This window comes from Zasmidium cellare, assembly GCF_010093935.1.
Source record: "Zasmidium cellare ATCC 36951 unplaced genomic scaffold M409scaffold_1, whole genome shotgun sequence".
Taxonomy (NCBI): domain Eukaryota; kingdom Fungi; phylum Ascomycota; class Dothideomycetes; order Mycosphaerellales; family Mycosphaerellaceae; genus Zasmidium; species Zasmidium cellare.
This window is the reverse complement of record NW_022986945.1, coordinates 522,548-535,480: the sequence shown is the minus strand read 5'-3', so window position 1 is coordinate 535,480 and position 12,933 is coordinate 522,548. Positions and strand designations below refer to the sequence as shown.

The window sequence follows — 12,933 nt, the reverse complement described above, 5'->3', positions numbered from 1 at the left end:
ATCTCAGAACAACTCGCAAGCCCGCTGACTCATCTCCCACGGTCGGATGTGACGGCATGGTCTGCTGGGGGTAGAGGATGAATGGTTTGTTTGTTGATTGTTCGGAGAGGTGGTCGTCCAGCACCCGGCAGTAGCATGTCCCCGTCCCATGTTTCCCCACGAAGCATCCACGACAGCCGCGGTTTTGCTGGTGGGGAAGATGGAGACAAGAAATTATCGTGCTGCATGTCTGATGATGAAGTCGCAACTCCCGTTTCAACGCACATTCCTTCCATCCTGTACCGTACCACGACCGGCCGAGGACAGCCGGCAGACGTCATAGCCATCAGCATCACCAGACGCGTGGGGGGTGGAAGAGTCAGTCAGGCCGTTTGGAGTTGTCCACCGGCTCATGCTTTCGGTCGTCTATCGAAATACCTTGATCTCGGCGATCCGGGATCGCCACTGGACAAGACCAGTCGTCGAGCGAATCGTGGCCCCATGGCGGTAGGTGCGCAGGGCATACCTGATGCCGGTTTGGGAATACACAAGACGTTCCTGTGCCGTGGTTAGCAAAACTTAGCTCCCCCGTGTACACGTGGAGTGAGGGCTTTGGCACTTGTCGGGTAGGTTTCTGCTTGGTTTGTTTCGATGAGCTGTCGAGCACAAGGAAGAGAGGGATGGAGAGAGGAGAAATTGTTTCGAATGCTGCTTCAGTTAAAGGACCTGCCCCGCAGCAGAGCTTTCATGGAGCTCTCGTCTTTCACATGCTGACGAAGCGTTGCCATTGAACGAGACTGGAGGACAAGGAAGCTATCGTGGGTCTCATGAGGCCGGTGACGGCGGTCGATCTGGAGGAAACATCCTCGCTAGGTTGACCCAACCAGCCGGTCTCGCTGACATTCGATGTATGATGCGCTCTTCGTTTCTGGCGTGTCTGACTAGCAAAATCCAAGTCGACACAGCACGATGACGAGACGCGGGCAAGGGAAAGCAATCTGTCTGCTACAGCGAAATCATCGATACGTGCGGAGTTATGGTCGTAGGCGAATGCTTTCATCATCACGATAAGCTCGGGAGAAGACAGCACAACCGTTCGGCAGGGCAAGGCTCAGGTCGCGGAAGATGCGCATCTCAATACATGGAGGCCCACTGGTCTTGGCGATCTAGAGAAACGTCTTGTGGCGAGCGAAGCAAGGACGCGGTGGGGGGGAGGGCCTGCGGGATTTGCAACTCTATCGCCATCTCTCACGACACCTCTCTTTACTCCATCGCCCAGTCGAACGCGTCGTGATATCATTCATGTTCGAGCAGTAGACGTTCGGGCATGAGGGGGGTCTCCGACGCAGTCAGACGACCACGCGAGGCCTTTTGTACGCTGCGGCTCTGGGCGCGTGTGGTTCTGGCGGACGAAGGAAGCGATTCTCACGCAAGCCCCAACTCAGTCTGGAACAGGGGTTTCCTCCAACGCCCCAGAGCGGTCAAGCGGCGGATGGAATAGCTCGCGGCGAGGACCTTGCGCCGGATGTTGCGTCAGGCCTGCATCCCCGATTTAGAAGTGGCCGGGGTGCTCAGGCTGTGACGGAGTGGCAGATGGGGATGAGCTCGTGTCGTGAGGGAAGCGATGTGAGAGAAGTGTTGCCGTGAGCCGGCGCTGCAACAACGCGGACTCGACGGCCAAACAGCAACAGACGCATGGCATCATCGCTGGCGCTGGGAGTAGTGTGTGTGTACAGTGTGGTCCGCGTCGTTGAGCCGGTAGCAGTGGAGATTATCGAGCAGGCCAAGGCGGACTGGGCAGCGCATCGTGCTCACCTCCTCGTGCGTTTTCAATAGCCCAACGGCAACGGCAGACTGGACAGGCGCCACATCCAGCCGTGAGCAGCGAGAGCAGCGCGAAACCTCTGCCCGCCGGACTTTTGCGCGGCTGCTGTTGGTGGACGGGGTGCTGGATGCGGCAGCTCGGCAGCGCCAGCCCCACACGCTGCTTAGCGCGCAGGCTGGTCGACCTCATCGGCGCCAGAAACGAGGAGAGGGAGACTGGGAGAGGCAGCGTTGCGGTGCACGAGCTGCGCCTGAGACGGACGCTCACTGCTGTTACCATACGCTGGTCGGTTGCGCAGGCGGGCCAGGCTGGCTGTTGCTGCCAACCGTCATCCGTACATACTATCGCCCTGCCCTGCCTCCGTGCCCTTCTGCTCCAACATGTGCCTCTGCCTCCCTCCCACCGCTGCCACCACTGCCTCCGCCGTTATTCCTCCTGCGCCTGCCCAAGTGATCCTGTCCATGCCGTCTCACCCATCATCCACCACTCCCCTCTCGCTGCCGCTCCGATGTTGGTAGCTACTATGCCCAGCACGCAGTACCTCCAAGTCCCCAAAGTACTGCCAGGTCGCAAATCCCGCTCGAGATCCAGGAGTCGGCCGCGGGACGTCCCCAGCGAGGTCTTCTCCTCGACGCAGGTCATCGTCTCGCCGAACAAACTGAGCTTCCGCGCTCAGTCACCTCCAGCCGGTTCTTTCAAACCAGAGCCATACAAAAAGCCCCAGTCAAATGGGCATTCGAACTACTTCCACACAACAAAGATGGCCACCCCACATTCCAGCCCGTTCACGAACAAAGTCGGCCACAGGATCACATCCTGTCCGCTCCCCAGCATTGAGGTCCAGGATACGCCGATGAAAGACGAGGAGCCCACCGGCACAAACTACGACGATCTCAACGAAGGACTCTACACCATGGAGCAATGCGTAACACCGCCGCCCGAGCCTTCACTCAGAGACAAGCTCATCGGGGCTTGGAAACTCGAATCCTACATCGCATATCCCACACCCGAATCACCAGTCCAACGACCGACCTACCCGATGACGAAGAACGTTACCGGATTCATCCTCTACACCCCAGACGGCTACATGTCGGCACAGATGCTGATCCCGGGGCAGCAAAGCTTCAAGCGCGGAGAAGGCGAGGAGCCGCAGTGGGCAGAAGCTGGCAAAAGATGTTTCGCGTATTGCGGCCCATACTACATCAGCAATGAAGGACTCGGTCGAGAAGAGATCCTACGGCATACGTTCCAGTGCTGCAGTTTGCCTGGCTGGATTGGAGATATCCAGATTAGGACGCATCGGTTCGAGGAAGATGGGCAGGTCCTCGTGCTGGGAAGCGAGGAGCCCACAGAAGTCAAGGTAAACAATCCATTACACACAATTCGAAAACTTCGCAGGTTCATGTTGCTAACCTCTCCTCCCAGGGCGACAAGCGCATCCCCGTCCTAAAATGGCGACGAGCACGAGACAACAACAACAACGCCCCACCACCACCAATGCCCCAAATCAAAGTCAGCGGCCCCGGCGAGCCCTGAAGAAAGAAAAAATCTCCTCAACCGTACCGACCGAAAAGAGGGACAAGAAGAAAAACCACAACAGAATGTGGGAAAGGGAAAGCCACGGCGTCAACCAGACAGACCGCCCCCTACCCGGCTTCCGCGAAACAACAGCGTGCTGCATTGCATTACCCGCGCTGCAACTACTGCACCACCGGAACCACGCAAACAAAACTTCACGATTCCGGGATTTGCTGTGCGGATACTGTAGCAGCAAAGACATGCCGCATCGCAGCGCAGCGCATTGAGCAAGAGAAAGAGAGAGAGAGACACGAAGATCGAGCGTTTTTCATTTGTTCGTATCAAGCAAGCAAGCATTTGCAGCACAGAAGGCGTTTGAATCGTGGGGAGCATCTGAGGGAGTTTGTTTTTTCTGCGTGCGCGATTTGTTTTAACCTTTCTGGTTTTCGGCGGAGCGATATACCAATGATCTTTACTTTACCTTGCCAACAGCGGGTTTGAGCGTGTGAGAAAGAGCGAGAGCAAAGATCTCTTTGTACTATTTTGCATCACGGCCATTTAACTACATGTACTTTTGAGAAGGAAAGAGCTGGCTATTGGCTGAGAGGAACGTCTGGGACGTAATACCTACCTACCTACCTATCTACTACAATCATCCACGAAGTTTACCACCTGTCAACCCCTTTATCAAAACTCCCACAAACACAACAACCGATCATAGAAACTCGTGCTCACAATCCTCCTCTCCTTCTCCTTGCCGTCCTCGCCAGGCTGAACATCACTCCCATAATTCATACTCTGATGCTCCTCAAACCTAGCCAAGACCTCAAAGGACCAGACGTCCTCATCCTCGTCTCGTATCAGCTTTACGATGCGCGTGCCAGCGTGCATGCAACTCGCGAGGAGGGTGATACTGCTGGGATCAGTACTACTACTGGAGTATGCAAGTGTCAGATTGCGTCACTTTCTTTTCTTACGAGGTGTGCGTTGGGTGAGTGTGGCTGAGGGAGATGTTGTGTGACGGTTCTGGAAGCATGCAGTGCGGAAAGGAAGATACGGACCTTGTCGATGCAGATGCAGATGCGGGTGCAGCGGATGGAAGCGCTTTTAACCTCCATACACCGCCGCCCAGATACAGGTCTGCGAGGCATTGTTTTCGGCCTACGTGGGGGAGGGATAGAAGGCGAATGTGGTCGTCGTAACTGCCCGTGATGACGAGCGTCTCGGAAAGGGGCAGGATGGCTGTGATGCCGGCTTCGTGCAGTTTGCGGTCTTGCCAGAGGAGCTGATGGCCGTCTGCTTCTTCCTCCTGAACGTGGGAGCACTGCAGCACGATATCATCGCCTCCCGAGAGGATCTGCCGTCGCTCGTGCGGATTAAACGCCAGCGTCCAAGCCTCCAGAGAGTGTGCATGCACATCGGAAACCCGCAACTCTGCACCAACGTTCCAGATCGTGGCAGCGCTCTCGCAGAGACACACCCTCCCATCGGAAAGCGTCACGCCAACGACATTCGCGCGAGAAGGGTGCCACGCGAGCGATAACACCAGCGTCGAGGGCTCCGCTATCGTCTTGACCGAGACCAGCTCCAACCCACCACCACCACCCTCCTTCACATGCTGTTCCGAAGAGCCGCATGCAGCATCCAGCCGATAGAACGCCAGCAGCCCTGTCGACGTCGCAACCGCTAGGACTTCTGCATCCGAAGTTTCAGGTCGCTGGGGCGTCCACTGGATGTCGAGGATCGCGAAGTCCGTGGATGTCGTGGTGAGATGTGTGCTGTGGGGTTTATTATCTGTCAGTCGATGCAACATGCAACATGCACATGCGATACGATGCGAGGATTGTCGTGTGGAACATCGGGTTTGATTGATTGGGGCTATCTTACCACCTACATGTTGTTATCGTCGCCGAGGTGGAAGAGGATCAGACTCCCCGTGCGTTTCTGAGGAGCAGTGCTTTCGGGGGCGGGATTGTCATCATCTTCGTCTTCGTCTTCGTCGGGAGTGGAATCTTCGTGTCTTGCTGCATTATTTTCGGGACGCTCGTGGGTCTCCTCCGCATACAAATCACCTTCTTGCTCCTTCCGATGCAGGTGGTAGGTTCCCACGACGAAAAGTTGAGGTCGCCGGGGACAGAATGCTATGCAGCTTGGCGGCAGGTCGAGCGTGAGAGATTTGAGAGAGGTGATAAGAGCCATGTCCGAGAGAGTGTTGTTGTTGGGAGCCTTGCCGGACGACGAGATCAATCCATGTTGTTGGTGAAGGTGGAGTGAAGTCGTCAGGTCGAAAGTTTCGACGTTGGAGCCAGGGAGTGGAGCTCACAAAACCTTTGCTCTCTCTCGCTGCTTGGGTTCTGCTCTCATTCTCGTATTCTGATGAAAATGTATTTCGTGCTCATGCGGCATGCGCAGCTAACAAGCACTGACTACAATTGGTATTGATCGACGCCTGAATCATTCACTTACTCGCTTGCTAAATCATATACACTGAAACGTCCAACATCCAACATCCAACATCCAATCGTCCAGGCTCAGAACTCTTTCCCCCTTAACCACAACCATGGAGCTGATAGCCTAGCAGGTATTGTCACCCTTCAGCTGACCATTCGCGCCATTGGTATCCTTGATCTCTCCAAAGACCTGCAAGAATGCTGATGGCTCTTCAGCGCCTTGGATCTCATACTGGCCGTTCACGGTGAAATTCGGCACACCGCTGATGAACTGCATCTGCGCCTTCGCGACCTCCTTGTCAACTTCATCACCACCCTTACCAGACTCCATCCAATCTCTCGTCTCTTGCTCGTTCAATCCAGCCTTGACACCCCTCGAGATCAACACCTCCCGCGACGTGATATCCTCATTCTCCTCGAAGTACGCATTGAACAGCGATTCCACCACCTTGGTCTGGACATCCTCTCCCTTGGTCTTGCCCAGTTGGATCAAGCGATGGCTGTCGCGAGTGTTGCCCGTCTTGCCCCCAAAGGCGAAGTCAATTCCAACCTGCTTTCCCAATCTCGCAAGGTGACCCTGCATCACCTGCGTCCTTTGCGGTCCAAACTTCTTCTCATAGTATGCCTGCTTGTCGACGCTCTTGGGCGCATCGGGGTTCAAGTAAAATGGGTGCCACGATGTGGTGAAAGTATCGTTCGGGTTGGTCGCTTGATACTGTTTGATCGCTAGGTCCAGTCTGTTCTTGCCCACGTAGCACCTGCATGCAGGTTAGCATTTGAGCATGACAAAGTGCGACAGGGATGTGCCATACCATGGACAGACAGTGTCCGAGACCACATCGATCTGGTAATTGGTCATCTTGCGAAGCGTCGCGCGGAGAGCCACGATGGAAGAGGGGAGAGTGAAACGATAACGAACGAAAGGATAGACGCAGATCTGTTCTGAGGAAGTATAAAGAGCCCACTTAGCTATAGTAGTCAAGAAGGCCCTCGCCTTCGTTCTTCACCTTCACGCCCCAAGTCCGGGCATCGGCAGCGTGTGACCACGCTATGCGGTACAGTTCCATAGCTGTGCTCGGGCGGTCGTTTCTGATTAGTAATTCCGTTTGGCAGCAGGCACTCCATCAGGCCCGAAGTTCCGCTCCGAACAAAGACAGCATTGCGAGAGCCACATTCGATCCCGAGATCAGAGCGAGGGATACGGTGCCGAAACGATGGCAGGTAGCCAGTGTGTGATGAGGCAGGTTTGGAAGGTGGTGTTTGGGCTTTGCAGGTGAATGGAAAACGAGCGCACGAGCCATCCCGCCAGCGTTGTCGGCTCGAACGTCACCGACTCGCCTCTCTTCACAACAACCACCAACTCTATGAAAACACAACACACGCTTCCACCGGACATAAGAGCTCACACCCCGGTCAGAAACCGCCACAGCATTGTCAGAATGGTCACGAACACCTTGTCCCGTCCTGAATAAAACTTGTGCGAGACTCGCATAACGCCGGAGGGAATGCGCCTCAGGGTATTGATTAGAAATTGGCGACAAAACACTCGATAGCCAAGTCCAGTGAGACAAGGATCCGAACACCGATTGCCTGCCACTCCAGATCCACTGATTGAAAACGGCTGCTTCTTGCGACTGGATATGGCCGAAAACGCGGAGGAGTCGCGGGAAGCATTATTCAGGCCCAGCAAGCGGAGAAAGGTTTTCAGGAAACGCGTTGCTGGAGATGATGGAGATGGAGAGGAGAGACGAGAGGGTGCTGCGGAGTTCGATGGTTCGAGCGGGAATGTGAACCCCGTACAGGAGAATCCCAACGACACGCTGTCGGCGGTGAAGAGGCCTGCAGCTAAGAAGCACGGAATCAGTTTCTCGAGCAGTCTTGCTGCGAATCAGAGCGCAGCGAGGCAGGATGTATCGAAGGAATTTGCTCTTGTGCCCGTAGTCGACCAAGGGGCGGGTAACGCCTTGCGGAGCGATCGCTTCACGAAACCTACCGGAAATGTAGACGTCGTCGAAGACAAGCATTTGTACGTCCAACCCCCGATTTCCCTTGCGATAATTCAGCGAGTAGAGCTAACAGCGTAGGACGGCATATGTAGACTCCAAGTTGGCTGAACTGCGTTCGTCATCAGCTACACCTCTTGCGCACGGCAATAGCCCGGTGGCGTCGACTGGAAACATTGATGATAACTCATCAACCCTAGACGCCTATGCTGGTGACCTCGAAGCCGGTACGCCTGCTGGGGCAGCCACGACTAAACAAGCCGTTGAGAGTTCGCGAAAGGGCCTCCCGTCCGGCACTCGCAACAGGAGACCACGACGCCAACCACATGTACGCGATGCCAGTGACGCTGCTCGGGACGCCATGGTCGATGCGATCATGAAGGAGAGTCAAGTGCCTCTCTACGATCAGTCCACAAATGCAACGACACCGAACACAGGCTCATCTGCGATCGACAAGGACGAAGCGGCAGCAGAGGCTTTCAAGGCGGAATTCCTTGCCGACTTGGAGCAGAGGAAACGACGCAAGCCGCCTGCTCCACCTGCTGCTGGGCAGGTGTCCAGTGGACCGAAGCTTGGTGGGAGTAGAGCCCAGAGGGAGAAGATGAGGGCTTTGGAGGAGGCGAAGAATGCTGTCGGGAAGAAGTGAAGCTTGCTGGAAGAAGTTTTCTCGGAGTGAAGACGAATCGCACACTCTTACTTCTGTGGAGTCCGTTCGACGTCTTGTCGACACTATGGGGTGGCAACGAAACAAATTTGCATCTATATGGCCTGCCTTTCATTGCTAGCTGTTCTAGAACTCATAAGGACTATCAGGCTGCGCCTCATACACGTACAAAATGCTCGTATGCTGATCCGGCAAGAAGTAAAGCCTCAGCTTCCCATCCTCAACACTGACCTCGACAGGATTCTGTGTGACAGGCGTGCCCAGAACACTCCGCATCGTGATGGGTACTTCCATCAGAGGAACCATAGTCTCGACATCCACAATCGCAACGCCGCCCAGATTGTACGAAGAAGCTCCAGATCCAATGGTCGCTACCCCAGAGCAGAGCATCACAGCCCGGCCGTTGTACAGCCTCGAGTGGCCCAGAAATTTACAGTCCTGATAGTCGACGAAATACGATGGGTTCCGCACCACACTCGCCGCCTTCGCGACACCCGCGTTCCAGCCATACCCACCCGGCCTTCTCCTCAAGTCAAACGTGCTCGCATTCCTCGCGCCCCAGTTCAACGTCGTGATACTCCCCCTCTGCACATCATGCACAATCCCACCCAAATGATCATCGTAGCGTAAAATTGTCGTCTGCTCCAGCGTCCTCGGGTCAACCCTCACCACATGCGCCGTCGTATTGGGCCGATACTGCGCAATCGTACACCAGATCCACTCTCCATCGAAATCAATCCCGCCGTTATGATACTCCACCTCGCCGGGCTTCGTCAACGTGACATCCGCGATCCGGGTCCCATTGCCCGAGAAAACAATCAGATGCGCGAACCCGGCGCCCGCGGTACGATCTGTCCCGTTGATGACTTTGCCGTAGGGGATCGTCGGGAGGGTGTATTCGCCTGCGCTGACGATGTAGCGGGAGGGGCCCAGGCGGACGATGCCTTCGGGCTCGTAGGTGTCGCCTTGGAAGGGGGTTTGCGAGATGAGGGTCCAGACGGTGGTGCGACCGAGGGTTTGGAAGAGGGAGACGATTGCGTCGCCGTCGGATTGGGCGTGCGAGGGGGGGAGGGGCGAGGGGGCGAAGGGGTTGTTGGGTTGGGGGGTTGTGATGTTGAGGGCGTGGGTTGTGAGGGGGTGGAGGAGGGGGATGAGGAGGAGTGGGAAGTGCATGGTGGGAGAGGGTAAGAGAGCGGTTGGTTCTGTGTAACGGTGGGAGAGTTGTTTGGAGAAGTTGAGCTTGGAAGATAAAATGTACCTACAATGGTTACGTTCGTCTGTGGCGCTCAGAGTTGGTGGAGATGGACGCGAGGATGCCGATCCAATCCGGCCTGAGGACATCGTCACGTGTATTCGACATGTTGTTTTGCTGGGGAAAGCAGTATATTCAACGATGAGTCTCTGCAACGTGAAGAATGTGTATAGAGAACAATCATGATAAGAGCAACAACTGGTTGTGTTCTTCGGAAGTCATTCACTTACAGTAAGATCGAGCTTACATGTGAACTCAATGTGCTTCTTGGCAGGCTGAGAATTGCTCCGTCCTTATTTCTTTCCAGATTCGCTACGCACAGCCGTGCACGTTTCTTGGACTGCTGGTAACAGCCCTAGGGTACAGCATTGACAACTCGTGAGTGAGGTCGATGTCGTAGACAGAAAGAAGTTGCAAGTTAGAGTTCGGATAGTCTCGCTTGACCATCCAATCAGTTCGTGCACACAATGCCAAGCAATCCCGTTCCTTCCTCCACACATCTTCGTCCTGGCTTTGCGATTTCTGCACTCTCATCAGGGACATCACCTGCATTGCAACGGTCAACCCACCGCCGCAATGCCAACCAGACACTCCCAGACCCGCAAGCAGTACGTCGCATTCACTCTTATATGTCACATTCACTGCTAACAACTTCCCTAGCCGTGGTCATGTCTCGGCCGGTCACGGTCGTGTTGGCAAGCACCGCAAGCATCCCGGAGGTCGTGGTATGGCTGGTGGTCAGCACCACCACCGTACCAACCTCGACAAGTACCATCCAGGTTACTTCGGAAAGGTTGGTATGAGATACTTCCACAAGCTGCAGAACCAGTTCTGGAAGCCCGTCATCAACCTCGACAAGGTACCACAAGAAACACTCTTGGTGAAAGTCCAGTACTGATTAAAATTTCACAGCTCTGGTCCCTCGTCCCACAAGAGTCGCGCGACAAGTACCTCGCCGGCAAGTCCAAGGACACCGCCCCAGTCCTCGACCTCCTCCCACTCGGCTACAGCAAGGTCCTCGGCAAGGGCCGTATCCCAGAGATCCCACTCATCGTCCGCGCACGCTACTTCTCCAAGGACGCCGAGCGCAAGATCAAGGAGGCTGGTGGTGTCGTTCAGCTTGTCGCATAAGTGCATACAGCACATGATGGAGACGATGCTGCACGTACGACATGAACGATGTGGTTTCAAGGGCATTCAAAAAGAGCCAGGCGTCAAGGGAAGCCAGCCATGACATCAAGTCGGGCGGCGTGGGTTGATACCATACTTCTTTCCAGCGTGGTGGCTGAGAGATGACTTTGCGCCCTGTCGTACATAGACGAATGCAAGCCATCTCTGAACAGACCTTCTGACGTCCTCTTCGTTGAGGATGAGCTGTTCCTGCACATCGTGTGCCTGGCACCTGGCATCTGCCATCTGCAAAATGCAGGCCGTAGTTTTGTCGAACGTGATAGGTGAGTGCATTGTTGACGAGGTAAGTAGTGATCGATCTGTGCGAATACCCATCTTGAAGCTGTACACCCGGCATGATATCCGCGTATTTCGCCTTGCCCTAGTATTCGACGCCGCACAAGTGCACGTCTGCTCTACGTTGATACAGCACCGGACACGGCAAAAATTCGCAATCCTAGCAAAATCCCGAGACACCAGGGATCTTTGGTGCACTGCGCCATCACCACCATCCCGTCATGCGTCTTGGCTGGGCTTGCGGCTGAGGCAGTACACATGTACAATAGAATCCTGCGGCCTGCGAATGAAGAAGATCAATATTGAACTCTATCTATATATCAAAGTTCTTCATTTACCTACTCTACAGCACATCATAAGAAGAAACAAGCCACCATGGGCCACTCATCCAAAGCCCACCTCGCCTCGCTCGAAAAAAAAGACCACCACCCCCAACAACAACAACAGCCACCACCCTACACCTACGCGCCCAGCATCCAAGCCAACGCCTCCAGCAGCACAGCGCCCTACCACCCTCAAGCAGCAAACCCCGTCCTAGGCCCCCCAACCCCCATCAAGTCCTTCAACATCACCAACGCGGGGTTCTGGACCCACAAGAACCTCGTCGTCACGTACAACGGCCAGGCCATCTTACACGTGAATTCCAAGTCGACGGCCAAGGGCTTCGGGCCGCCGATTATTCGGTTGTGTACGGATCCGCAGGGGGGTGTGGTTGTTGCTGCGGCGAAGTGTAAGGTTAGTGAGTTTGTATTTACTTGAGGATCTCGGTGGGTAGGGAATGGGGAGGGAAGTGGAAGGAGAGAAGTGCTGATGATTTGAGGTGTTTGTAGAACTGGAGTTCCGGCTGTAAAATCCTCCTGGGGAACCCTGACGCCGCGCCAAAGGAGGCTTGGGGCGAGGTCTCGAGTGAGAGTTTCTCCGACAAGCAGTTTGGGTTTTATTTCCGGGAGAGGAAGTTTTTGTGGAAGAGGTATGTTCACCTTATATCACTCCTTGTCCCTTGGCTGACTCCTCTCGCAGAACCCACGACAAGGCCCTCGGCGGCTCGTGGTTGAGCTCCAAGGACTTCAAACTCGTCGATTACGCGGACCAGAGGCGTGTGCTGGCTGTGTATGTCTCGGACAAGAAGATGTTCAGCGGTTCGCAGGTCGGGCGGGTGGATTTCATGGTGGAGCTGGGGCATGATTTGGAACTTTTGAGTTTGGCGGCGATTTTGGGGATTGAGGAGACGATTCGGAGGACGGAGGGGGCGGCTGCTGGGAGTGGTGGTGGTGGTGGTGGTGCGTAGATGGGTTGATGTTGGAAGGTGGACGTTGAGAGGTTATGTGTTGCGTAAATACCCCTGTGTCGTGGAATGGACTTTGCTTTTCTCGGTTTGGCATTTATGGGTCCTCTGAGATGGTGCTTGAGCTACCGCCGCTTCGTGAGTGTTACCAGGAGTGCGTCCTCAGTTTCCCGAATTGAGTTGATTTTAGAAGCCGAGAGCCATTCGCCTGCTTTCTGGACGCCTGGGTTCCAAAGTCTTCTTCGGGTACGCACAAGTCAACCGAGTGACCACCGTCGCCAGAGACCATTCGCAGAACATGGCGAGCCCCAACTATTTACACAGCTCTGACCCGTATCACACTTGTTGCAGATCTACAGAGGTGAAAGTCAAAGTCTCGGCAATGCTGCGATGGAGAGGACGTACTCGTGCTCACCATTGAATGCCCTGGTCCACATCACTTTCCACTTGGCTGGTGAGGTAGTGCGGACGGTGACGAAGAAGTGGGACA

The 12,933-nt window shown here is 55.1% G+C and overlaps 7 protein-coding genes across 7 annotated transcripts; 4 read left to right on the top strand and 3 right to left on the bottom strand.

Annotated features, from left to right (window-relative positions):
- Positions 1 to 2,327: 2,327 nt before the first annotated feature.
- M409DRAFT_61930 (uncharacterized protein) lies at positions 2,328 to 3,340 on the top strand (the record flags this gene model as incomplete). The annotated part of the gene is made up of 2 exons (XM_033814944.1): positions 2,328 to 3,164; positions 3,230 to 3,340. The coding sequence occupies 2 exons, from the start codon at positions 2,328 to 2,330 to the stop codon at positions 3,338 to 3,340; spliced, it is 948 nt and encodes a 315-aa protein (XP_033674471.1).
- A 669-nt stretch (positions 3,341 to 4,009) lies between these two features.
- On the bottom strand, positions 4,010 to 5,521 carry M409DRAFT_15859 (uncharacterized protein; the record flags this gene model as incomplete). Its single annotated transcript, XM_033803379.1, has 3 exons — positions 4,010 to 4,235; positions 4,300 to 5,100; positions 5,217 to 5,521. The coding sequence occupies 3 exons, from the start codon at positions 5,519 to 5,521 to the stop codon at positions 4,010 to 4,012; spliced, it is 1,332 nt and encodes a 443-aa protein (XP_033674470.1).
- Positions 5,522 to 5,896: 375 nt separating this feature from the next.
- On the bottom strand, positions 5,897 to 6,631 carry M409DRAFT_15858 (uncharacterized protein; the record flags this gene model as incomplete). The annotated part of the gene is made up of 2 exons (XM_033803378.1): positions 5,897 to 6,530; positions 6,585 to 6,631. The coding sequence occupies 2 exons, from the start codon at positions 6,629 to 6,631 to the stop codon at positions 5,897 to 5,899; spliced, it is 681 nt and encodes a 226-aa protein (XP_033674469.1).
- A 781-nt stretch (positions 6,632 to 7,412) lies between these two features.
- M409DRAFT_15857 (uncharacterized protein) lies at positions 7,413 to 8,421 on the top strand (the record flags this gene model as incomplete). Its single annotated transcript, XM_033803377.1, has 2 exons — positions 7,413 to 7,798; positions 7,857 to 8,421. 2 exons carry the CDS (start codon positions 7,413 to 7,415, stop codon positions 8,419 to 8,421), a joined length of 951 nt encoding a protein of 316 aa, XP_033674468.1.
- Positions 8,422 to 8,565: 144 nt separating this feature from the next.
- On the bottom strand, positions 8,566 to 9,612 carry M409DRAFT_48535 (uncharacterized protein; the record flags this gene model as incomplete). The annotated part of the gene is made up of 1 exon (XM_033810966.1): positions 8,566 to 9,612. The coding sequence occupies one exon, from the start codon at positions 9,610 to 9,612 to the stop codon at positions 8,566 to 8,568; it is 1,047 nt and encodes a 348-aa protein (XP_033674467.1).
- A 655-nt stretch (positions 9,613 to 10,267) lies between these two features.
- M409DRAFT_48534 (uncharacterized protein) lies at positions 10,268 to 10,822 on the top strand (the record flags this gene model as incomplete). Its single annotated transcript, XM_033810965.1, has 3 exons — positions 10,268 to 10,299; positions 10,352 to 10,550; positions 10,604 to 10,822. 3 exons carry the CDS (start codon positions 10,268 to 10,270, stop codon positions 10,820 to 10,822), a joined length of 450 nt encoding a protein of 149 aa, XP_033674466.1.
- Positions 10,823 to 11,533: 711 nt separating this feature from the next.
- M409DRAFT_15854 (uncharacterized protein) lies at positions 11,534 to 12,446 on the top strand (the record flags this gene model as incomplete). The annotated part of the gene is made up of 3 exons (XM_033803376.1): positions 11,534 to 11,893; positions 11,989 to 12,128; positions 12,179 to 12,446. 3 exons carry the CDS (start codon positions 11,534 to 11,536, stop codon positions 12,444 to 12,446), a joined length of 768 nt encoding a protein of 255 aa, XP_033674465.1.
- Positions 12,447 to 12,933: the final 487 nt, after the last annotated feature.